General features: G+C 40.3%; 3 protein-coding genes across 4 annotated transcripts; 2 read left to right on the top strand and 1 right to left on the bottom strand.

Moving 5' to 3' along the window:
* Positions 1–12,967: 12,967 nt before the first annotated feature.
* Positions 12,968–17,269, top strand: LOC146367263 (protein shisa-like-2A). Its single transcript, XM_084913401.1, has 3 exons — positions 12,968–13,356; positions 13,799–13,938; positions 14,117–17,269. The coding sequence occupies exons 1-3, from the start codon at positions 13,034–13,036 to the stop codon at positions 14,296–14,298; spliced, it is 645 nt and encodes a 214-aa protein (XP_084769527.1). The 5' UTR covers positions 12,968–13,033; the 3' UTR covers positions 14,299–17,269.
* Positions 17,270–22,743: 5,474 nt separating this feature from the next.
* LOC146367262 (uncharacterized) lies at positions 22,744–24,544 on the top strand. Its single transcript, XM_084913449.1, has 2 exons — positions 22,744–22,933; positions 23,075–24,544. The coding sequence occupies exons 1-2, from the start codon at positions 22,783–22,785 to the stop codon at positions 23,464–23,466; spliced, it is 543 nt and encodes a 180-aa protein (XP_084769575.1). The 5' UTR covers positions 22,744–22,782; the 3' UTR covers positions 23,467–24,544.
* Positions 24,503–26,143, bottom strand: tmem125b (transmembrane protein 125b). Of its 2 annotated transcripts, none has more exons than XM_084913448.1 (2): positions 25,517–26,143; positions 24,503–25,381 (listed from the first exon to the last, which is right to left on the bottom strand). In XM_084913448.1, the coding sequence occupies exon 2, from the start codon at positions 25,344–25,346 to the stop codon at positions 24,648–24,650; it is 699 nt and encodes a 232-aa protein (XP_084769574.1). In that variant the 5' UTR covers positions 25,347–25,381; positions 25,517–26,143; the 3' UTR covers positions 24,503–24,647. The 2 variants fall into 2 exon arrangements, with proteins under 2 accessions (XP_084769574.1, XP_084769573.1); XM_084913447.1 differs by having other exon boundaries at positions 25,521–26,143.

Here is a 26,143-nt window from a genome sequence, read left to right as displayed (position 1 = left end):
CTTTCTGAGCCCAATGTGACCATATTTAGACCAGTTTGTAGGATGCTAAGCAAACAGCTAACAGTGTCAGGCTTACATCCTAAAATGTATGGATACAATACATAAGAACCAAAGGGCAACAGTGAAAGCTAAAATAATGAAGCCAGTGTGGAGGTTGCAGAAACAGCATTTCATGTAGGTGTCACACATGAGGCTGGTTACAAAAAGGAGTCAATTCTCACTGACTCTCATGTTGAAATGCCCGATTTGACAGCGTTAAATTACATTCACACCCTGATACAAAATGCAGTTTTGACTTCTATGGATATTTTTCCTTTTCATTGGTTGTTCTCAGTCTACAGTTTATATATTTTCAGCTGTGAAATTTTCTGTATTTTTGTAATTGTAGCTAGGACTTTTATGCATTTTGAATGATGTGTTTATTTGAGCTTTCATTTTAGTTTTTATCACTATCTTTGATTTCTTGAGTTTTTTAGTTGATTCCTGCCACTCCTGTGTTCTCTTGTGTCTTGTTTCAAGTCTCCATTTTTGTTTTAGGTATTACTCAATTCCAGTGTTATTATTTGAGTCCTGTTGTCTCGTGTACTTGGCTTTTAGTGTTACTTCCTATGTAATTGTCTTGATTAATTTCAGTTCTGTCTTGTTACCCTCCTGTGTCCATTTCCCTTGATTACCTCAGTAACTACGTTGTTTGCCTTTCAGTGATGTGTTTGAGTTTGTATCTTATAGACCGCAATCTGTCAATCAAAGCAGCCACTACAGTACCATAAGGCACCTGTGGTGGCATGGTGTGGTTTGGGGCTCAGCCGCAAGGGAGAGGTGGTGCAGTGGGTTCAAGGGGGAGTGTCAGGGGCAGCTAGCTGGCATAGTTGGCAGCCATCATTAACTAGGTCTCTCCTATATTTACTCAGTAACATGCTGGGATGTAGGTGTGTGTGTGCACAGAGAAGGAAGACGTGGCCGGCGACTGAACTGTGGGAGCTGTCCAACAAGCACTACAGCAACACTGTACAGCCAGAGAAAGAATTAAAATCTTTGATTGGTCAGACAACAGGCAGTTTTCCTTGTGTGGCTCAGTCCAGGTTAATGAGCTTAAGATTATTAACAGGGATTCACAGTCAACTGTCCTCTCAACATCACATCTCCACATGTGCACTAAAGCACATGGACATACAGACACCTACACACACACACACACACACACACACACACACACACACATCATCATCATCATCATCATCATCAATCATCTCTGCCTACTGACACTGCTGTGCTGTGTCTCTTACTTGATGGGAAATTATATGAAGCTGCTGAAGCTGGAAGTCAGAGGCTCAATTAAATGTGTGACTGAATCCAGTGAGGTCTGTTATCAAAAAGAGTCGATTATCATTATCATATGCATTAGTGTATGAGTTTTTTCATTGCCGCAGTACTGAAGATAAAAATCTGCTTGTATCGCTCTTTTACAACCACCATTCCGAAAGATTTGGGGTGTTGTGCTAAATGTAAATAAAAACATATTATATTATGTAGCGTATATAATGGAATATTCAAAGGCTTTGCAAATTTAAATCGAGGAGTATTATTCTGAAATTCATCTGTTGTTGGTTTTTTTGCAGATTAATAAGCCGCTGCCCATTTTTACTTCTGAGAAACTCTTTGAACTTTACTCATTTTATTCATGACATTGTCAAAAGTCTCAGCTTAAAAATTTGATGCTTTCTGATGTTTATTCTGAATAAAATATGGGTTTATTGGATTTGCATCATGCAAGATAGCCTGGGACTAAATTCAGAGGTGTCAGAAATTTCAGATGGCCGTCTCACAGTGTTGCTTACTCTCGCAATGTGAGAGAAGGTAATATATTTAAAATGAAACTTTTGAATTCTGGCAAAGAAGAAAATCAATACCAAGCCTTGTTTGTGTGCTGTCTCCTCCAGCTTTTATCGCGACTTTAACAAGGCGGGTATAGAGTGGAAAGAAATAGCTGCAATACGTCATAGCCTGTGATTTTACTGGGTATTAACATGACCACAGTTACTAGATTCATGTAGCAGAAAATCTGCCTTCCAATAAACTGTGAAATTTCACAGTGTTCAGGAATCTGTAGGGATGTAGAGGCCTGCAAACATTTTCACTGATTTCTCCATGTCTAGGTCTCAGAGCTCACCCATACTTCTGACATAAGCCCGTGCATCTGCACCTCATGTCTCTGTCACAACGATTACAGTCCTGCGCAACGGATATGCTTCATTTCAGTTCCACGAACAATGCCCCATGTGTTGCACATGTGGAAAACCAGACGCTCTCTCATTACGTTAACGCAACAACCTTTTAAATGATGGGTGATATTAATCTAATTGTAATCCCAGAAGCCACATCTGCTGTGGGTTTGCGGTGTAATCTGTGGCTGAGCTCTGGGATGTGCTGCTGTCTGGGGCCAAATATGCAGACTTGGATGTAAACAGGCACCTGCATGACAAATGTGCTGCTGTCTCAAATGCAAATTACTAAAACAATCTGTGTAACATGCAAAAAATGCAATTTAAAAAAGCCACCGGCTACTTGACTGTGATTGGGACAAAGACTATTCAAGAGCCCTGCTTTCAGCTTTTCTCCCTGAAGAAAATGCCTTTCTAGCTAATACTTTCTGACCATTAACACAGCAGCGATAATCCAAGCAGAGACCTTGCTCTAAATCAAAATGCTGTAGGAAGAGCTTGCAAAGCGCAAACAGGCACAACGAATAGTGAGATGGATATTGATGGATGGATCCCATGTGTTTTCTTGTCCTTTCACTTCATGCCAGAAAATGGAACCTCATTAAAAAGCAACTGGATTTCATTCACCCGTTTCAGGATTTTAAAACTCTGAGAACGTACACAAGCAAGACTCTTTAAAGTGTTCGGGTAAAGAAATAGAGGTTTTCTTAATTACTTTCTTGTTGTGAGTTTGGTAGGAAAATCAATACCATCCTTATACATGCAATGAATGCCACTAATCAAAAATTACCCAAAATGTTTCACATTTTCCTCTGAGATGACTTTTATTCCATTAACGAGTTATAAAGGAAACAGAATATATGAGCAAAAGCATCGATTAGGTAAGAAATTGTTGCTTTACACGAAAATATTAATTTTTCACTTCAAATATTGCTTTTTCCTTTTGCGGCAATAACAGCATTAGAAATGTCTGTGAAGGTTGTCAGTCATCCAGGTCATTGTAGTCAAAGGAGCTTGCAAAGAAAAGCGTCTGGACTTCTTTTAGTTGCTTGAAGACGTTTCACCTCTCATCCGAGAAGCTTCTTCAGTTCTAAGGTCAAATGGTGGGGAGTCCCATATTTAAACCTAGTGGGAGTTTCCCCCCAAAGAGGGACAAAAGGACCCCCTGATGATCCTCTTTAGGATCATGACATCAGTTGACATCAGTTGTTCCTCTTAGTCACAGTGGATTCGGAAAGACTTGATTTAAATACACTGTTGCAGCTACATTTTCTTATTTCAGTGGTACAGTTAAAAATGTTGTTTATATGTGTCTGCAGTAACTCGTGGACATGCTTGTTTTTAAATTTGTGAACATCTATAATGTGTCTTTGTATCATGTGTTGTGAAGGTATTTGTCTACTCTTAAGCTTCACATGTGTTTGAGACACGGGTCTCTCTTGAAAAAGAGATACTGACCTGTTAAAATAAATGAATATCTTTATATAAAATATTATATATAATATGGTTATCTGTCTTGGTGTACCCCTATGACAGCTGGGATACTACTACTACTACTACTACTACTACTACTACTACTACTACTAATAATAATAACCTCTTCCATCTAGCTGCCAGTTTCAGATAATGGTTTCTTTCCAACAGCATCCTGGAGTTGGCTCTGAAGTCTTGACAGTCGACATTGTGCCTTAAACAAGAGAATTGGATCTAATTGTTGTCTTGCTCCGTTATGCACCGAAGCCTCTCACTTTTCTTTCTATTCTGATAGGTCTGTAATGAGAGTATTACACAGTGTTCATTGAGAATATAATCAAAGGCTAAAATGTTTTTGCCATCCAAAATGCATTGCTCTTTTACTCACCACAGTAGTCTTCAGCTAAGCTAAAATAATTGGTTTGGGAATGTTTCTGATGAATGTGCCCAAGAAGACATGCAGAATAGCCTGGCACTTCAGGCATGTCTGCATGTCTTTGATACTGAAAGATGAGTAAAATTGTTTTTAAAAAAAATCAAGTAACATTCAAACAGCTCAGTCAGCTCATGCCAACAACTTGCAAGTGTGTAGATGTTGATTGACAAAATACTTCTCTGACTAATTGTGGGTTTTTAGAAAACACAGAGGTATATATGGATACATTTGTTAAGTTCAAAGCCCATGTGGCACTGTGTCACTATTATGCAGCCCACAGTGTGCACAGAGTTGGTCAGTATCATCAGTCATGTGGCACAGTGCAGTGATGGAGGATGTTTACCAAGCAAGTAAAGAAAGCTGAACTAATAGGGTAAGGGAGATGGATGGGAGAAAGAAGCAGAAGAAAAAGGAGCAGATGGATGGAATTCCAGTTGTGCATGAGGGTGATGTGTTGGTGGCAGAGGTCAGTGCATCGCTGTGATCATTTGCCTCTCACAGGGATATGCTCACAAACTCATCTGCAATGAGAGCAGAACGGGCTTCAGTCGTGAACATGCAGCTGTGTATGTTCATAATCTTGTAATATGTAATATTCTGTAATATGTCCATTTTGTGTTTGTGAAGATGTGTGAGTAGTTTGATGAACATGTAGGTGTGTGTTTGAGCTGCCACACTGCTCCACAATCCCCAACCACTGTCAAATAATCCCTTTTCTTCTGCCAATTTTTCCCTGTTTCTGGATTGGTCTGCCAGAGATAATCTGGGATTACAGCGAGCAGTCGGGCCTGGTGTGTTTCTCATTCATTTAGACTAGGCGGACATGTTCGGCATCTACAGGTCATCATTTGCTGTGAGCTTCAGTGTACTCCATTACAAATGACATATCAGCAAAATTTAGCAGATTCAGGTGCTTTGCATACCAAACCAGAAGCGGTGGTGGAGTAACCAATGAAGGATATTAAATAATTACAAAATTACTTTTCAATAATCTAATCTGTCTTCCTCAAATGTCCTTCTAAATTCTCTTTTTCTCTGCCACTTTTTAGATTATGTTTTTTGTTTGTAAAGCACAAGATTTGTGATTATTATCATTTACACAGAAAAACTGAACCACGATGGTTGATTTTATTTTTATAAATTCAATACTTTCTCCCCTTTTGCTCTGTTCTTTTCAGCCTTTAATACTCCCAGAGTACAGACATTTTTTGAAGTGAACTTAGGCAATAATTTTCAAAAACTATAGCCTTCGAATAGTTTGCTGAAGGTCTTTCAAAGTTTTTCTTTGGACACCGACTGCTTATCACTCAATTATTAGTCCAGCCTGTCACAGGGCTCGGAGGCCGGTACCAGAGATAGCTGATACCAGACTGAAACAGTGATCAGTTTCATGGGTTTTATTTACACAGGTGCAGTAAACGATTAACTAGTAAGAATGGCGTGGAATGACATAGGGGCTCGGGAGACACTGAAGACAATTTACTGGCGAGAATAGTGTGGAACGACGCTGGGGCTCGGAACGGGAGTTCATTGAGACGAAAGGCTCTACAACACAGAAGGGGAGAGATTAGTAGAGGAAAAGAGAACAGAGCATCTGAAGGAGGGAGATAGACTGAGGCATGAGTTTATTAGAAGCTGGAGCAGTTTAAGTCTTCCAGGGGAAGCGGGCTGAGTGAGCAGCAGGGTGGTGAATGATAGTTTGTGTTTTTCCAATCTGAGGTTGTGGAAACTCCAGGATGGGCAGTGGGCAGAAGGACAAGCAGGTGAGAAGGTGAATATCCAATTTCCAGTGGTGGAACAGCGAAGTGGGGAGATTGCGGGTGAGGAGCTGGCGCGAGACTGCAAACTTGGCAAGTTGAGTGTTGATACGGTAAGAGCTGCTAGCACAAGGAAAGGAGGTAAGTACACAGCTGAAAAAGAGAGAATCACAAGGAGCTAAAGGCAGGGTTACCACTATAGGTAACTGACGGACTGGTGAAAGAGAGATGCCGATGTCGATGGGAGACAGGTGAGTGGAAGTGGCCAGGGTTCAACCCTGGGCTGGATCCGGGGAAAACGCAGCAGGCAGAGGAAAAACACCAGCTGTTCACCCAGACCTTGAGAGTACCCGAGGCAACCGATCCGGCTCAGACCCGTGACTACACCTCAAAAAATCAATCAGAAGGACAAGAAAACAGGAGTGGAGTGTATTGGTTTGATTTGAGAAACATGGAATGTTGGGTGAATACGTAAGGAGGCTGGTAACTTTAGCTTGTCTGCCGCAGGGCTAATGACGGTGGCCACTTAATAACGGTCGATGTAATGTGGGGCGAACTTGTGTGATAGTGACTTTAGCAGAATGTCTTTAACTAGATCTATCTCTATCTCCATGAAAAATGATGTTTGGAATCCTAGGGAATTTTAGAAAGGTGAGAGACCAGTAGCAGAAGCAGTGAGAGAATTATGAGTGTACTCTACCCAGGTTTGATGTGATGACCCTGTTGCCGGGTTGTGGGAGGTGATACAGCAGAGAACGATTCCAGTTCTTGATTTACATGTTCAGTTTGGAGGTTGGTCTAGGGATGGTACCTGAAATTGAGACTGACCCGGGCTGCAAGTCTAGAAAAAAAAGAACTTCCAGAACTGCGAGGTAAACTGGGAACCACAGTCTGAAAGTATTTCAACAGGGATTCCAATGGAGCTGGAAAACATGATCAGTCAAGAGTTTGGGGTTTCAGCAGCAGGGAGTAATTTGTCCAAAGCAAGAATGGGAGTGGAAGTGAATAATTGCTTCAGTAAGGAAAAGACGGACTTTGCTTTAGTGGACCAGATGAAAGGAATCTGTGGAGGTGAGATGGGTTAGGGGTGTGGCTACCTGACTGTAGTTATGGATGAAGCGCTGATATAAGTTAGCTAAGCCGAGGAACTGTTGTCCATGTCTGCGAGTAGTGGGAGCGGGCCGGTGAATGCTAGGATCTTAGCGGGGTCCATCTTCAACTGTCACCCTGCCAAAATATTGCCCAAGAAGGTGACTGACGAAGAGTGGAACTCAAATTTTTCAGCCTTGATGTACAGATGGTTTTCCAACAGCCACTGTAGAACTTCAGGGACGTGTACTCTGTGCTCTTTTGGGGTCTTGGAAAAAGTCAAAATGTCGTCAAGGTAGACAAACACAAAAACATTTAGAAAATCCCTTAGAACATTGCTGACAAGGACCAGGAAGACTGCTGGGGAGTTAGTGAGACTGAATGGCATAACGAAATACTTGAAATAACCTAACAGGGTGTTGAAGGCTGCCTTCCATTCATTCCCTTCATGGAAGTGAACCAGGTGATAAGCATTACGTAAGTCAAGTTTAGTGAAAACTGTGGCACCATGGATGGGCTCAAAAATGTGGGATTAATAAGTGAGAGAGGGTATTTGTTTATAATTGTAATTTCGTTCAGCCCCCGGAAATCAATATGGAGCGTCCTATCTTTCTTAGACATAAAGAAAAGACTAACAAATACCAGAGATGAAGATGGACGGATGTTACCAGCTGCCAGAGATATATTTTTCCATGGCCTCTCTCTCATGTCGAAACAGATTGCAGAGCCGGCTGGATGATAGAGGGGCTCTAAAGTACAATCACCGTGGCGATTCGGTGAAAGACACAATGCTTTGGCCTGACTGAATATTTCATGGAGGTCATGGTATTTAATGGTGGAGAGATTTGTTGGGGAAGAGGCAGCAACACAGGAGTTCCAGGTCACAGTAGGTAGTGCAGAAGTGAGTGCAGCTAGCGCAGTTAGCCAAACAGAAAGGACACCAACTTCAGATCCTATGACCAGGCAAGTCAATGTGAGGGTTGTGCTTTTGAAGCCAGAGGTAGCTGAGGATCACGGGAATGTCTGGGAGGTGAATGTAAAGAACGTGAGAGTCTCCCGGTGGTTACAGGACATGATTGGACTGACAGGTTCAGTTTGGTGGATTATAGTTGCGAATCCTTGATTGTTTAGAGTGGTAGCAGGAATGGGGGGATTTAAAGGAATAAAAGGGAGACACAACTGGTTAGCTAGTTCAATATGTATAAGATTTTGCTCTACCCTAGAATCTACAAGAGCCTGTAGTGTCCGAGTGACATGGTTTAGGATAGGAGTTACAGGTAGCAATAACTGGGGTTTAGTAGATGTCAGGGATCTGCCCACCCGTATCCCTGAACTTACTGGCAGGAGGAGCCTTTTGGATGAACTGGGCAAGAGGTGATGAAGGCGGCCTGCAATACAAGCATTTCTCTTCTGCAGTTAGCCACGAACTACCTATCGGGATGAGCTCGGGATGCGGTTCAATTGAAAGGGAGAGAGGAAGTTGACACCTCCCACAGCAAAATTAGTATGGCTCGGTTCGGGCCCATACAATGTGCGTACACATGGCCCACATACCGCAAAGAATGATGGCCCTTTGGTGGCCCAGATCTGGTTTGCCAGAGGTGGCCAACACATGGGCCAGCACAAGGCCAGTTGCAGACACACTGCTGGCCCTATGCTGGTCCAGAACAGTTTCAGCTCTGGCCCCAGATGTCAGCCTAATGTGTACCTTAATCAAGCCATGTAATAACAACATGTGCCGTATTTAGAACGGATTAAAAATGTCTCAACAAAGGTAATGCAGCAAATGTATTTTGAATGGAATAATTTATATAATTTAAAATTAACAATATATCAAATAATACTGGAACATAATAGTGCAATAAGTAACATGACAAAGCTCTGTTCAGACAGTGAATGGACTGATTCTTATATAGCGCTTTTCTACTCTCCCAAATTACTCAAGTGCTCTATAAAACATACCACATTCACCCACTTTCTCTAAACTGAATGCTTCCTAACTATATTCATACACATTCAGAGTCCTGAAATACAGACTTTAGGAGCCAGGGATCAAACCACTAACCTTCTGATTAGTAGGTGACTTGTTCTACCTCCTGAGCTACAGCCACCCACTGGTAAACATGAGTAAACCCTCACTAGGTTTTGGATAAAGTGAACACTCACAAACCTGTCAAACCTGCATTTGAATCATTGGCTACCATAGCAGTATAGTATTGCAACATGGCATTTGGGTCTTCTAACTAAAATAGGAAAATAGGAACATAAACAGTGCCATCATTGCCAGACCTGGCCCACATCTGGTTGACATACACTCTGCCATGTCACCAGTCAGTCAGAAGTGCCAGCTTGATGCCGGATCCGGGCCAGACCTGTTTTCTATGAGCCTGTGCTACATAAACCAAACCACAATCCGGCCAGATATGGCGTGCCATCACATAAACAGGGCAATCTACGCCAGGCCTGGCCCATATCTGGATGACATACCAGTTACTATGCCAGAAGTCAGCCAGCAGTGCCGGCTTGACACCAGATCCGGACCAGATCTGTCTGCTATGTGGGCTGAAGCGGTGGTGCGGAGATGGAAATTGGAGACGAACAGAAGAAAGTGCGGTGGGACTTATAGTTCTTTCTGGCCTCTCTTTCCTTCAAGCGATTATCTGTCCTAAGGGGGAGAGAGATCAAATCCTTGAAAGAGGAAAGGTCATCATGGGAGGCTACATGATCCCTCACCTGATCATTGAGGGCCTGGAGAAAAACTCCCTGGAAGGCATAATCGGACTAGCCAGCCTCTGGCTAGTCCGATTATGCCTTCCAGGGAGTTTTTCTCCAGGCAGCAGACACAGCAGACGAGGCGTCTGCTGTGTACGAAAGTCAGTCACAAACTCCACAACACTACGCTTCCCCTGCTGTATATTTTGTAGTTTCTTAGCTGTGCTGCTCTCAGAGATGAGGTGAGAGAAATTTTATTTTAATTCTGCCAAAAACTCATCATGCGGGCAGGAAGAGATCGGGTGGAAAGAAAATCAGCCCATGCGAGTGCTTTTCAGCATTCCCACTACACAAAGAACCAATAACCAGTAAAGAACTAATATTTAATTGTATCTTTAGGTGCTTAGTTTGTTCCCGTCTATGAAAAATACCAAAGAAAACACAGTCTGACAGGCATGGAATAGAATTTTAAAGTCATTTAAGTCATTCCTAAAGAGTTGTTTACCAAATACTTTGTCTTTACAAATATCATATCTCAGCATAATGTGCACTTCATCATTAAAAATAAATCTGAGGAACCTGGAAAAGTGGAGGATGAAAGAAGAAATGGCAAGCCTAAAAAACCATTTCCAACAAAAGGGAGTCTGTCAAAAACATTCTTAAGAAAGGGAAATGGGAAATAAAGGCTGAGCTGTGCCAAATTACACAAAAAATGACTGAAAATCTGTGGCAACAGGGAGTCTGGGAAGTTATAGATGTATCTAAATTTGCAATACTTGGTTCAAATTGTTATCAATATGTATGTAGGAGTAGGTCTGAAGAGAGGTACAACAGTGAGTGTCTACAGTCATCTGTAAAACCTTGTGGAGTCTTTGTCATAGTTTAGGGCTGCATTTCTATGTATGTTTGCACGCTTTAATAAATCACTGCATCAATTTTCCAATTTCCTAACAAAATATAAAAAATAAGGAGCTCAAGAATACTGTATGGGACTTTAGTTGTCATGAAGGAGGAAATTAGCTATAAAGACTAACATAGTTTTATAAGCCAGGCAATTAATGCCTATTTCTGGTTTAAAAAATAAATAAATAAAAAAATCCCTCGACATTTACACAGCCTTATGTGGAAAGTCATACAACAAATTTGGCAGCTGTGCACTGGCTTCATTTTTAGCCAAGGTTGACACTCAGTGCAAGCAGTCTTACTGAGAAGCAGATACAGAAGACTTTGCACCAGTAATGAGCCTTTTCATACAGCCGCTGTGCTTCTGTTGACCTTTTTACAGTACAATCAACAGCAGACACGCCAAAATAAATAAATAAAAAAAATAGTATTCAGTACTATTGATTGGAAATGTGGTCATGATGACTCAGGAAGTACATTTAAGTCTCAAATTGCGTACCTAACTAACTTAGGCTACAATTTAAAATGTTTCTTTGCAATGAGAATAATTTGTCATTAAGACAAAGACAGGATAGTTGTGAACATGTTCTATTGCAGTCTCTTTTCAATAATGACTCTCTAATATGAACTAAATATCCTTGAAAGCTTGAGATGTATGACATAGAATTGTGATCACTCTAAATGAGTCATACGGAGTCTGAGGGTCTATTCAAGAAAGAAATGATTCAAACAGATGAACCATTTATATCTTTTTGAAATCATGGAAACATTGAACAGGGGGCCATTAAAAGATCATGTGTACAAAAGCTTTTTCATCCTTTTCTGCCATTATGCCCAGGATTGTCTCTATAAAGCAAAAACTAGAAAAATGTTAAAATACAAAATTAACATAGCAATCAATGTAATTACATTTAGCTAACATTTTCTGTAATTTAGTCTGTGCAATAAGGTAACAGACACAGTTAGCTTCTGGCTTTGGTAATTTGGTGATTTGAAAAACAGCATGAATGAAACCTCTATAATCTGCATACTGGCATGTTCTTTTTATCACCATCAGTCTCTTAGTTGACTAAGATTGAGATCACTTCAGTCACTAGATGTGCTGATGAGCATTTTCTCAGATATTTTGAAGGATTTAATTGCTTTTATTAGACATTTCCTAAATCTATGTCTTAAACCTTTCTTCTTCTCAAACCCTTGATAATATCTTAGCTGTTGAGATCAGTCAGAGACCCGTGCAATTCCATGTAGCCAAACTGACAACACAGGTGTTGCCAGGTGTATATATATCTGTGTGTGTGTGTGCTTCAAGAAATGGTTAGGTATTTGCTGCACGTACCTGCATAAGGCTCGAGGAAAAAGCTATATGCATCAAACTCTCTCTGTGCACCTCCTCCCTGGTTGAGCATATATGGAGTTGGGAACAAAATGTTTTTGTATTTGAATCCTATTTATATTTTTATTCCCACAGTGTAGAAGCAACACCCCTGGAACATCACTTAGAATTAAAAGTCATTGGAGTAGCCTGCTTTAATTATCACAGCACTGATTGATTGCTGCCATAACTTACAGATAATATTCTGCCCACCAGCTGTTCAGCGTTGTGAAGCTAAAATGATCAGATGGGCACAGAGCTCTGTCATGCTCTCCACTGCATTGCTGTATCTTAAATTAAATATTCCAACAATAATCATACTATTTAAAACCTCAGAGTAAGTGGAGTGAGCCAGTGTATGTGTGCGTGTGTGTGTGTGTGTGCGTGTGTGTGTGTGTGTGTGTGTGTGTGTGTGTGTGTGTGTGTGTGTGTGTGTGTGTGTGTTCAGGTCTTTCTCATGTTGTGGGGCCCTGAACTTGTCACATAATGGGGACATGTTTCTTTATGGGAACCAAAAGCAAGTCCCTTTGATGTTATTCGGTAATGTTGTACGGTTGAGGCTGGGTTAGGTGTAAGAAGTAAACACTTCATCTGCTGTAGGTGAACTGAAGAACTAAAGGCAGTGCTGACACATCTCATTAGCGTTCCCATCCCCGTATTAGCTCCTGAAAAGGACTCTCTGACTTCAGTGATCTCCAGCCTAATGTTCAGTTCAATTTTAGCTTGTGAACCGTCCAGGGTGCAAAATCTGCTAAATCACAGCTGGGAGAGTCCACTATCACATTATAGCACACGTCATAAATTGTAAATGCAATGAATGAAACACTGTATTAAAGTAAGGTTATGGTCAGGCAACTCCAGAAAAAGACCAGTGCCACGTCCTCGAAAGTCACGAAGTCAAGGATATGCATTCTCATGTTTGCGTGTGTGACTGAAGAGAGAGAGAGAGAGGGGGGGGGGGGGAGAGAGAGATGTAGGAGGTTGGTGGGCGCTGCAGTTTTCTTCAAATTCAAAGTTTTTCACCTCCATCTCTCTGCGCGTTCACTCACTGAGAAACACGCTGCCGATGAAAAACAACCCGCTGCTCCACTGGTCTAACCACAGGGCGCGCTCCCACGCAGGAACATTCCTCTTCTATTCCTCCAGCCGCTCATTAAGTGTTTTTTCTTTCTTTCATTTTCTTTTTCCCCCCTCTTTCTGTTGCAACATGAGCGCTGAATGCAGCAGTTACTACAGCGCTGACGGGGTGTTCGTGGACTCGTTCTCCTGTCCTAAACCAGGGAATGCTGTCGCTGCCATCTACTGTTGTGGATTTAACGATATTAAATATTGCTGTGATGATGCAAACAGTTTTTTCCCGTATGAGTACGGGTACATGTGGTGGCTCAGGCAAGTGCAATTTCCACTTTCTTCTGCATTTCTTTTCTTTTCTGCCTTAAAAAAATAAAATAATGTCCTTGTTATCAGTAGATGAGCTAATCACTAATGATCACAATATTTTCTTCATTTTTAATGTTTACTTTTTTGCGCAATAAAAGCCTCACTTAACTGACATTACTGAACCCTTAATCTTTGAGAAAACCAATTGCCTCTGTTCCTGCTGTTCCTTGAAGACTTCAGTTCATCCATTCACTGCATAAAGAACTCGTTTTCGTTTTAATTCTGCGAGTAAGACCCATCTAAGGAATGCACTTAAAAATATTTAGCAGATAAAAAAAGTTGTCTTTCACGTTCATTGTGTTTTTTTAATCCTCACATCAGTCAGTGTCCTCTCCTCTCTGTTCATTAAGGGATCAGGTTAAAAATATGTTTTTCTCTCTTCTCCTCTCAGTATCGGTGCTCTGGTCGGTCTGTCTATAGCAGCGGTCGTCCTCCTTGCTTTCCTCATCACTGTGTGTGTCCTCTGCTACCTCTTTATCGTCACCAAACCCACTCGTCGTCTTGACAACGGCCTACCCCTAAGAGCGCCAGGTTAGTATGAATCCTCCCCTGAATTCCCTCTGATGATAGGAATTTATTTGTTTGTGTAATTTCTGACAAAATCTCAACATTTTTACTTTTTTTTTTATTTTTTTTATCAGTGTTGAAGTCTTTTACAGAGAGCTCGTAATAAATCATTTTATTCTGTGCAACTTCTTCTTCTTTGCAGGAGATCCCAGTGAGGGGCCGAGTCATGTGAGGGTGCCCTGCGCGGCTGCTCCACAAAGATTCAAAAATCCCTTTGTGAACAGGAAGGTGGATTGTGACAATCAGTCGCCAGACCCAGAGCACCTTTTCCAGAGGTGTTTTACACCCACAGTCACTGGAGTGAAAGTGGAAAGTCCTTCATAAATGACTCTTTTTTTTAAAATATAAGGACAGCAACACTCTGTCAATAAGGTAAATCAATGAGGAAACAGCCTTTTGGTACCAGTGGACAACTATGAATGAGAAGAAAGTAACTGATACGGTGGCTGAAAGGAGTATATACTGAGTAACACAACTTTAGACCAGTATTAAGAAGCACGTGCTCAGAAGGCTGTGACTTTTCTTGCCTTGTTGACATTTTTCATGCATTAAAGTCGTCTTTCCTCGTGGCCTCCTCACGGGTGGAAATTACTTATCCTCCATCTTTTTGGAAACTAATGCATAAATTTGGCTTTCTGAAAGCCAAAGATTCATTTGAACACATGAATCATTGAGTCATATGCAGTTTACAGTGAGGACATACAGTTTTAGGCACATTTATGTGCTGAAGATGTTGCATTTGGGTAAGAGAAAGCCAAGCTAGTGTTTTAAGTCGGGAGGCACTCTGATTTGAATCTGCTACATTTTACTCAGGGACTCAGGATTTGTGGGAGTGAAACGTTCCCAGCACAACACAGAACTGCACCATCAATTGACTTTTCAGATCTTTAAAATGGCTTATGTTTACATTCTCTGGACAAGCAACCTCAAGTAAAACCCTTTGTGATGGCTGGAGGTGGGCTTGGATTGTTGGGTATCTCTTATTCTGACACTGGAGTTTGTGGTTTATATTCTGTGTCCTGCTGGCAGTCCGGTACAGGTTTCTTATAACCACAGTCATCATGTTTCTCTAACATAACCAACAAGGATTCTGCTGAAGAGTCAAATTCCTCTTAATTATCACATCAGTTAACATGAAGGAGTCTGATGGCAGTGTAATTCTCACAGATTTTAGAGTTAAAATCGCATCGCTGTATACCTGAATCACTTTTAAAGGATACCATTGTTATTCATTATTATTGTGAAGAATGAACCAGTCAACGTATGCTGTGCGCTTTACAGTCTCACATAAACAAAACCTCTTTTATTGCATAAAATCTGGGAGGCAGAAGAGGATCTAACACAGACGGTACTCTGATTAAAAAAGCTGAACCTGAATGGAATAGCGAGGTGAATCACATGCAAGCACACATTCCTGGGGGAGTACATTTCCACTAATAAACTGTGATCATTATGGCATAAGATCTATTAACTGGTGATGGCAACAAATGTTTAGAATTGTAAAATTTTGTCTGAGTACTGTTAAGCGCTGTCCAGTGTTTTGGCACATTAAAAGCCTTCAAATTCATGCATCTGCTACTGAAATGGCACTTTGCAGCTGTATTTAATGGATGACATTAAGCCGAATGTTCCCCCAGTACTGGCTAATGTGGTTCGGAAACCTAAAATATAGGATGAATAGATAGGTGTTTCTGGAAAGAAGCATGCATTTTATTGTAAGAGTGTCCTCTAGTGGCCATAGTAATAATGACTAAGAAGAGGAGGAGGTCAGGGTGGATGGATGGGTTGCCATAATGTTGTACTTTCAAATGGTCCTAAGCAGTGTTGGGGTTGTTACGCATTTTAAAAAAGAGAAAAAAAAAAGAAAAGAATGTATTACACATTACTCGTTACTTTTCTTAAAAGTAATGCAGTATGTTACTCAATTACTCGTCAGAAAAAGTAATTAACTACACTACTTCTTATATTACTTTCTTGTCACATTGTAATGTGACCTGAAACACACTGTCACATAATCACCAACAATATAACAACATAAACCTGAGGCTACACTTTAATAGTATTCTGGGTTCTTGGCTAGCTTTGTGTTAACATGCTGTCCGTGCAGATGCCTACAAAGAGCCGAAGCTGTGTTAGCAACTGTTATGGATGCAGTTTGCACTTTACCATCGCACTCTTGTCCCTTTGTACAAACCCCCCCCCAAAAAACAACAACTGTGAAACTGAAAAATTCAATGTGATTACAGTAACGTGCTACAATGGAAGAGGTCTGCTTTAACCTAATGCCATTTTTTTCCCTCATACACCTTACCAAGTTTTTTTCGTGCCTAAATCTAACCAAACGAAGGTGAAAAACATCTGTGATCAAAGGTGGAAGTTTTTCCAGGACAAAATCAAAGCTTTCTGACCACCGTGCCATTTAGTCAAGAACAATTTGTTAGTCTTTTTTTATGTATACAAAGCTTTTATTTTTAGGACATCTCAAGCAAAATGGTGCAGACAGCAAGCCCTATACAAACACAGTCAGCTTTGATGAGTTTCAGCTTCGCTTATCATGTTGGCTTTCAAGCTTTTGTGTTTTCACTGTTATTGTAGAAGCTGCTGTTTTGTGAACTCACTAGAAGGCTGTGCTTAGTATGTTCTGGATAATCAAACCTTTCAAGTGCACTTGCTTTTTGTTTTTTGTTTTTTTGTTGATGATCTGAATGTTGATGCGAAATTATTGCAAAATGTCCAATATCTGTGCTTTGATTGTTCATGTTTTAATTTGGTTACCAAGCTCGGTAACCAAATTAAAATTCCTGTTTCAACACTGTGCCATTTTCTCTGTTAAAACGTGGTCTAAACGTAAAAAAGAATTAAAAAAGCCTCCTTTAAGAATTTTTGTGTTTTGCTAGCATGTAAGTGTGAGCTCTGTTATTTAACATTCATTTACATTTGATGAAAGAGGAAAACGAGATGTTTACTCAGTTTCATCCATATATGTTTGACTAGAATGGCTTTCAAATGAATGTCTTCAAAGAGCATCAGTAAAACCTGAATGAAAGTACATCACATCATATTTCATGCAGACGTGGTGCCTGATCAACTGCAATGTGAATACTATTTAAGTGCACAACATGGAAATTATTTATCTTAAAAATAACACCACTCCTTGCGCTCTTAATCTCTTTTCATTTTCTTTGGGTGATCATAAGGTTTCTTAGCACAAACATGCTTTTCAAAGAAATACTTAAAGTTAATGTTTGTTGTTTTTCTATTAAATGTGCTCAGCTGAGCGACTGATGATGATGAAGCCTTTGTCTGGCTCACTTTCTATATTGCAGGCTGCTTTGGTGGTTGAAGAAATTAAGAGACACAGATTAGAACGGTCAGTGAGACTCCGAGTTAGACAGATTTGTTACTGGCTCTCAGTTCTTCTAATCATTTCTCTGCAGAGAGGCAGAGTCTCCGAAAGCCAGCAGGAGTGACAACAAGCCCTCTTTGATCATCGTGCACTGCAGTTCAAAGAGTTAGGCAGGCTGGTTATTAACCTTATTTGGGTTGTAAATAAAAATATACTTCCATAACAGCCATCAATTACAGGTACAGCAATCTGTATGTGTAGAAAGCACCAAAGGCATTTTGCTCACTCTGAGTATAATGACAAAGACTATAAATGGCTGATATTTTAGATTCTTTTTACAGTCTAATTGCACACAAATCTGAGTGAGTAATGTATTCCTGTAATAGAGAACAAGCTGACTTTTAGGACCTTCATTAGCAACTACTTGCTTCACACTCTGCAAAGATTCATGTATTCAAACCGATTGCTTTTGCCTGGGAGGGCTGATGTGCAAGACCTGTTAGATGGCAAATGGACAACTGTAAAAGCATTTTGTAGATGTTTGTCATAATGGTACAAGTGACAGCAAACCAATTAAACCTGCTGGTTTAAATGAATGCAAACCTACTGGACAAGTCATACTTTATGTATTTGGAGGACTTCATTTGTAGCTCACATCTAAGTGCTGCACTGTGTAAAAATCGTTTCATAATCTGCTCTAACAGCTCTACTGTAGATTTGGCTGTGGGGAATCACAGGAGATAGAAACTCCCAGCAACCCTAAATTGGACAAGTGGAAGAGGATGGATGGGTAATATAAAAAAGCTTGTTTTTTTATTGAATAAATAGAACTAAAAAGGTTTCACAGAAATTATGAACTTTTTCTGTTTGAAAGAATTTTCAAACAGGAACAACACTGTGCACGCCTAAAGACTGTGTGAACATCTAAAGATCTGAAGGCATCAGAAGACCAACACAGAAGGCATTGGGCTCCATGAAATCTGCTCAAATCCCTGCTAAAGGCTCAAGATCCGAGTTTTTGAAGGGAAGGCATGACCGTGTATAATCAATTGCCTGAGTCATTACTATCTTAAATTGTGTGCTTTGCAGCCATTTTCCACTCTAGTGCTTAGGATTCAGATAGACCTATTAACAGAATATGATATTCATAATTATATATGTATTATTTTTATTATGTTCTTGTTAGTGTATCCTCATCTGAGAATATGAACCGTCTTTAAAATAAACCATTAGTATCTATATTATTTATGGCCACTTTCCTCCAATATAAGCTGTTGGTAAGACTAGAAAAAAACTATTTAAACATGAATACATTACATTACATAATCTGTCTATGAGTCTAAGAATGACAGACATTTTCATATACAGTTTTTAGAGGCTCAAATATAATTGGATAATTGACTGTTGGTATAGTATTAATTATATTTCATGGCAAATCAAGAGACGTGAGTTGAACCCGAGTGTTGAACTTACATTTGGTAGTGATTCACTGGAACTCTCAATATCGATGTGAGTGAAGGAGCAATAGGAGTGGTCAAATCAACAATTTGGTATATTTTTAAAAATAAAGCACGCACTGACCAGCTTAGCAACAGATAACAAGTGAATGATGACAGAATTATTTTAGTGGTTTAGAAAACCAACTTGACAACATGTAACCAAGTCAAGAAAAGCTAGATGTATCAATAAAGTCAACTGAAAGAGACGCCTTCATGAATGGAAATATTGTTATAATTACTATAAGTCTCGGTATTCCTAGATAAACCTTAACCTCCTAAGACCCGAACTCTTCCACGGCATGCATTTTTAATTTCTCTTTGATATTTGGGCATACTGGGGCCCGATGAATGTAAAAACAAAGAATTACCAGATTTTTTTTTTAACCTTATTTTTGTTTTTTAGAAAAATAAGAGCCACATATGAGGATATTCGTTTAAAATTTTGATAGAACAGAAGCAGTATAATGTCCTCGTAAGTGGATATCAGGCCCTTGTAGAGCAAAATTGAGTATTTTATTCTAAATAACCCAAAATGTGATGTCCACATATGTGGACGCCAGGTCCCAGGAGGTTAAATATGCACTTTGGTGGAAATTGAGAAAACGAGCTGCCCATGCACATTTGTTATGTTAACGTTTAAAACAAAATGTAATTAAATGGTGTTAAATAAACAGGTGTTTGTTAATGCCGATCAGTTTTTATATGAATCCAGCTCTGTTGAGGAAAGAGCACATCTGCTAAGCCTCGGGTAGGATCCAAATGAAATAATAATCGTGCTTGGCAAGATCTTCCAATAAAACCTGAAATTTACAAACTAACCACCTGCTCCACAAGGACATAATTTTCATAAAGTCCTAAGATGAAAGTGAAAAAAATTGTCTGGAGTTGATTAAAAAGAAAAATCAGTGAAGAAAAGCAACATTCATCAAAGATGAAAGAACTCCTTACATAAAGCTGATATAAGCAAAGAAACCAGCGCTGCTTAAGAACCACTGAGCGCTTTGAGTATGTCACTTTGAAGCAGCACCTAAAGGGGTCTTGTGTCAATTTCCATGCTTTGAAGAAGCTACTTCTGTACTGAAAACTGTCTTTTTAGAATTTGTCTTTGAAGGGTGTAGTTCATGTGTCATAATGTCACCTTGAGGTATTGCGAATTGGTGCTTTACAAAACTCAGTTGAATTGGATTAAACTTTTTGTTGTTGTTTATAAGAGATAGAATTTTAGTATAATACATTTTAATCAGAATCCGAATCAGAAAGACTTTATTTATCCCCAAGGGGCAATTAACATACAACAGAGCAGCATAACATTGAAGACAAGAACAATGAGAGCAGGCAATAAGAGTGAGATAATAAATACACAGAATATACAGTATATACAGTTTTAAAATTACGCAGTTTAACATTAAAGTGACTGAAAGGTGAATAAATAACTGTAAGTGACTAAGAGTGAATAAAGTGTCGGTAGTATAAAAAGAGTGTGTGGTAGTTTATGTTTCTGGTGTGGGAAATGGTCTTATGTGTTGGAGTTAAAAAGCAGAGTGGCATTGGGGACAAAGGTGGCTCTCCTCCTCTCAGTCCTGCAGGAAATGCAGCGGAGGCGTCGCCCAGAGGGGAGCCATTGAAATGCGGGGTGAAGAATGTGAGCGGGGTCGTTGATGATTTTGGCTGCCTGTCTAAGGGCAGGTTGGCTGAAAACCTGTGCCAGAGTTCTGACAGGCAGGCACTGATGCAGTGTGCTGCAGTCTGTTCCTGTTCTGAAGGCTGAGGGAGTGGAACCAGCAGGTAATGGAGCAGGTCATGATGCTTTCCAGGAAGGCATAGTAAAAAGTCATCATGATGGGTGTGCTGACTCCAAAGGAGTTGAGTTTCCTAAGGCGGTATAGCCGTTGGTGGCACCTCCTGAGAATCAGGAGGTTGTCAAAGATGGTTCCCAGGTATTTGTACTCCTCAACTACCTCCACTGGCTTCCCGTGGATGGTGGTGGTGACTGAAGCAGCGAGATCCCTCTGCCAACTGGAGAAGGTCACCACCATCTCTTTGGTTTTGCTCACGTTCAGTTCAAGTTAATCACATTAGTTAAGTTATCATCAGGCACCTCACTGCCTGATGATCCAGCACCGACGTCTGTTATGCCTACTTTATACTTGTGCATCACAGTAATTCAAGATACATAGATTAAGTCATGAGGAGCTCACAATAACACACCGTTATACATTAAATAAGAGGAAATATTAAGTATTATTTTCTCTTTTGTATAAGGAGATATTTTAAGTGCATGTTGTCGTTATTTTCATGATTTTTAACATTACAAAAGCGATTGTGAGCTAACACAGTTGCCCCCTCCACACAGCTGTGGAGGCTCTGTGGAGTGTCTTTGTTTTATGTCTGATGTGATTACAGTGCCACTATTTGGCCCAAGAGCACAGATGCATCAGTGTAACTATCCTTTTACTCATTAACTCTCTTTGTTTCCTTCCAGCAGGCTTTTCATTACTTCCAACAGCAGTAGAGTTTTTGACTCTTGAAATTATTTTATATTCTGAACAAAAACACCCACTGCTTCTTCATGGGGGGTTGTTTGATTGTTGGGGTTTTCTCTGTGTTGCTGTAGGGTCTTTACCTTACAATATAAAGCACCTTGATGCAACTGGTATTGTGAGCTGGTGCTATATAAATAACATTGAATTGAATTGAATATATAAAAGAAAGTAGTTACACAGGGCAAAGAAAAAATTATAAACCCAGTGAAGTTAATCATTAACATCTGTCTTGAGGATATGGTGCAAGAAGGGAGACATTATGGCGTGTCTTGTAACCTTTGCCCAGACAGGCCTTTTATTGTTTTTGAAGCAGCGGAAGGGGAAAACAAAATCTTAAGCTAAGAAGACAAAAATACACCTTCTCTATCAGTTTTGGCACAGGTAAGGACTTTTAGATAGATTTTTGTGTGCTTTGCAGTTTGCGTAACATGACATTTGTGTTAATGATAATATTAAGTGACACTACTGAGTGAGCATAGGTATGTTGTGGTCATATGACTTCAGTGAACCAGCTACTGTGCTCTGGCCAGCATTAGAAGGTAAACCGAGTTTATATTTGGAAAGAAAACAGGCTAGTGACACAATGTAAAGAACATTACAGTGGGTATACGCACATCTGCTGTTGGGTTAAAAAGAGAGTGCTTTTATTTTAAGATTGAAGGTAATTAGTAAGAAATTAAGGTCTTTTAAAATTCCTCTGGACGTTACTAAAGGCCTGACAACATCATGTGACTTTCTATGTGAAGAGAACTTAAATATTTTTATCTTAATGTTGTGATTAAGGTCAAATCATTTGTGATCTTTTAACTTATACAATCTGAGCAGGCTTCAGATACTATACTGATACTATCTCTGATGCTTCCGTGCTACGATAATAATGATGATGACTGACAATTTATGTTTTGTCCCAACCAGACAGTGTAAATATGGTACTCCATGAAACGGGAAGTACGAGTAACATAGATAAGATAGTTAAGAGTAAGAACAGGTGTCCAGTTTGTCAAATGGAAGCTTAACATCTTAAAAAGGAAATGAAGTGAAATGTCTTTTATATTTTCTTGCAATTATACCAAGTGTTTATTATTTGGATTGTGCAGCACTTTGTAACTACAGGCCTGTGAAACTTTACTTTACTTATGAAATGTAAGAAGGTCTTTTTTTTTTCTTACTGCCTGTGCAATCAACCTTTCAAATGCAATTTTTAGCAAAATCATCTGCCTTGTAATACTGCATTCAGTCCCGCTGACATTTGAGTTTAATGAAATCAAGTCTTATTCAAGGTATTCGCCAAAGTTCTGTTCTTTTGACTCCAAATTTCCTCTCTTGTTTGCTTGAACATCATCTTCCTTTCCTTTACGATGTGAATGGATCACAATTCTGGTTACTACTGTGTTTATTTCTGTAGATCTTGTACAGCGAGATGGGTCTGTGGAGCTGTGGCATCTGTGTGGTGCTTTTTCTCTGTGACGTTGCATATACTGCTACTATATCAGACGCTGTCGGACAAAAAGGCACCCAGAGACATCTTCTGATGAAGCTCGACAACAACACTAATAGCACTAGCAAAGCAAGTAAGTAACACAGTAAGCAGTAACCTTTTATTTCAGTGTTATTCTTGTTTGAGGGGTTTAATATTCTACTATACCTAATCCATAGGAAATGTTTTGGGTTCTGTCTTGTTAGATTTTAATGAACCAAATTTTTTCCTGCAGAGACAAACAGCTCATTTGAGAGCCCAAAGGTGGAATTCTCCTATCTGGCTATAGTGTTGGGCACAGTCATCACCCTTTCACTCTTCATCGTGTTGGTTGTTAAGTTTCGCGTTTTACATCGCTTTCTGGCCAGCTACAGACACTCCCTGCTCCAGGAGTCGGATGGGGCGAGCCAGTACGGTCAAGAGGACATGTCTTTCCCTAACAATGTGTCCGGTAGGATGGGAGTAATCAGAGGGACTCAGCCCGGGTTGGATGATGACGACGATGGCTTCATTGAGGACAACTACATCCAGCCCGGTGAGAAGCACATGCCAGAGAGACAAAGAGAGGGTGAGGAGATAGAGGGGACAGATGACAGCGACGATGATCTTCAGTTCACTATAGGGTGATTAAATACATTTTTCCAAAGTGACCGGTTTACAACAAAAATAATGACACTCCAAAAGTTGATTCTATTCATCAGGACGCAGCGTTTTCCTAATTAAAGTTTAAAACTTTTGTGCCTCATGAGCCCTTAAAAAAGACAGGATTATAAATTTGACAAGAAATAGTAAATCAGAATTTCTTTCTTTTTTGGTCTGCTCATATTGCTCATTTTGAAACCCTTAAATTTATTATATGACCCCCAACATGGGCCCCAACCTACTTACTGAACAGTAAAGTTTTTTTGACTGCAGAAACTTCTGAGCCACGCAAATGTTTTGACCAAATCGTCCGTTATTATTAGATAACCAACCTTAAGAGGGGCCAAAATTAATACAAAGCACATTTAAAGTGCTGCATTGACCTCTGTAATGTTGACTCTTTGTGCAATCAGAATACCTTTGATTTTTTTCTTTTATGCTGTGTAGAAATTGTTCTTAAAGCTCAAATGTACTATATATCGATATGGATTCACATATTACATATGCTGTGTATGTAACTCTACATGGAAAATATTTAAAATTACAACATTCAGTTTATTTGCTAATCATGATGCTAATGTTTATATCCTACTAAATGCTATTTTTTTCACACATGCCATTCAATTATTCACCTTTAAGTTACCTTTAAGTTTTTTGTTTTTTTATTACATTTCTGCTAACAGTGAATATCAAAGAGTTAAACAACTTCACACTCGCACTCACACATCTTTGTTGTAGTCTGAATGTTTGTTTGTATGAAATTACTTTTTTGAACATTCACGTCTTTAATAAAGTCGTTCTTACTGAAATTACAACACAGCGATGTTTTGATCTGATGTGACATCTGCTCTTTATTTACAACTATAATCAGTCAGACACAGCATAAATGAGCCTTCAGACAGTACAAAGGAGGGAAATATTCGCTTATCAAATTACAGAGCCATTGCTGACAGCAGCCTATTGTTCTTGTAGAAATGATGTGACTGTACTGCAGTGATGGTGTTTAGAGCTCAGCAGTCAGTTTTTATGGTAATGGCAAACAATAAAGAGAGTGGAAAGAAAATCTGTGAAGACTTGATTTGGATATTGACACAACCTCCTCGGTTCTACTATTAGTTCCTTTAGCTTTAAACCACTTCATCCAGTCTCAGATATTTTAAGTCCTTTCAGATCAGGCTGGTCCTGCTCGATGAGGTCTCTCTCCTGGCTTGACTCATTTGTCCTCCAGAAACACTGAACACACAGACAGCTTGATTCCCTGTCCTTCTCATTCTCCTCATTCTCATCCTCCTCCTCTGCTCCCTTCTTCTTTTGATGTATGCCAGCACACTATAGCCCGCTACAGCTAGAGACATGCCCGTCCCTGCAGCCATCAACACCAGACCAGAAACCAACATTTCCCTGCTGTCGTGACCTTGGCTGCCGATGGTGGCCACAAAGATTAGCACCGTCCCACACAGCATGACTGCCAGCCCTACAGCTAAAATCAGCGCGGGGTCGGCCCTCCCACCACTTTTCAGCTGGTCGATCCGACGCCTGCTGCGCACGCAGTTCATGTCCTGGATGGCAGAGCTGAGAAGCTGCTTGAGCAGGACAGCAAGTGCCAAGAGGCAGAGGGTGGTGCCCACCCCTAGGCGCCATTCCCCAGATAGGCTTGTGGTGGTGGAGAGAAGCCCCACACCACCAAGGCCCAGTCCGAGTATGAGGGCAACAGAGGCACAGTAGCACAACAAGGAGCGTTGTGGGTCTCTGAACCACCATAATTCCACTTGATCTTCCAGGATACGTCGCTGTATAAGCCTAGGGTCCAGGTAGAGGCTTGAGGACCGACGTATGGGGTAGTAAAAGGTCTCCATGTCAGGCATGGCACAGCTCAGACAGCCAAAATCAAAGACGACACCTTAAATTAGTGGAGAACATGGGTTGATTGTCAGAATATTAGAGGACACAGATTTCCAAAAGCACAAGTAACTTTTTCTATGTCCCATGACTGTACAGAGAACACGCTGTGCTTCACCTCCTGTAAAACACTTACTCACTTGTGCTAGATGAATGTCTTGTATTGCTGTCCGTCCATCTGCATCCCATCTGAAAACCTCAGAGAAGTCAGTGTGAAAGATCCCACAGTTGTTTGGTTTCGTTGTTTCATTCTGCAAAGAAAGTGATCTCTGCCTTGGGCAAAAAAGAAAGAAAAAGAAAAAAAAACTGCTATGAGGAAAACTTCCAGTATTTCAGGTACTTTGCTTCATTTGTTGAAGTTGGTTTCAGAGATGAAAGTGGATGTAGATGCCAAAAGTGTCCTGGGTCAAACTGGAGACAGAAGCAGGGGCTCCCACAGTGTGAAACTCATGCAAGCAGAGAGATAATGGCAGTTACGTAGCTTGTGCATGTGTCGTTTCATCAAGGCTTCATCACCACAGCGACTGTACTCATGTCACAGATCGATAATCTGTGTCCTCTTTAGAGCCCTGTGCCAGGCAGAACAGACACCAACTTCTCTTCTCATCACACGGGACCAGCATCTTGTCAAGTTAAGCAGGAAAAAAGACTGGTCACAGTAGCAGTGTTGGATCATGGTTGGGACAGAGATTGGCGACACTGTCCACCACGCTCCATCACAGACAATGGGCTGACCGATGAACACAATGACTGTGCTGCAGAG

Source organism: Perissodus microlepis, chromosome 18, assembly GCF_051167445.1.
Source record: "Perissodus microlepis isolate ML-2025 ecotype Zambia chromosome 18, ASM5116744v1, whole genome shotgun sequence".
Lineage (NCBI taxonomy): Eukaryota > Metazoa > Chordata > Actinopteri > Cichliformes > Cichlidae > Perissodus > Perissodus microlepis.
The sequence above is the reverse complement of the archived record's forward strand: the minus strand, read 5'-3'. Positions and strand labels throughout refer to the sequence as shown.

Coding starts and splice junctions, on each gene's coding strand:
- LOC146367263 (XM_084913401.1), top strand. CDS start 13,034: ATGAAAAACAACCCGCTGCTCCACTGGTCTAACCACAGGGCGCGCTCC. Junction 13,357..13,798: donor GGGTACATGTGGTGGCTCAG/GCAAGTGCAATT, acceptor TTCTCCTCTCAG/TATCGGTGCTCTGGTCGGTC. Junction 13,939..14,116: donor CCTACCCCTAAGAGCGCCAG/GTTAGTATGAAT, acceptor TCTTCTTTGCAG/GAGATCCCAGTGAGGGGCCG.
- tmem125b (XM_084913447.1), bottom strand. CDS start 25,569: ATGGGATGCAGATGGACGGACAGCAATACAAGACATTCATCTAGCACA. Junction 25,382..25,520: donor AAGACATTCATCTAGCACAA/GTGAGTAAGTGT, acceptor CACTAATTTAAG/GTGTCGTCTTTGATTTTGGC.
- LOC146367262 (XM_084913449.1), top strand. CDS start 22,783: ATGGGTCTGTGGAGCTGTGGCATCTGTGTGGTGCTTTTTCTCTGTGAC. Junction 22,934..23,074: donor TAATAGCACTAGCAAAGCAA/GTAAGTAACACA, acceptor TTTTTCCTGCAG/AGACAAACAGCTCATTTGAG.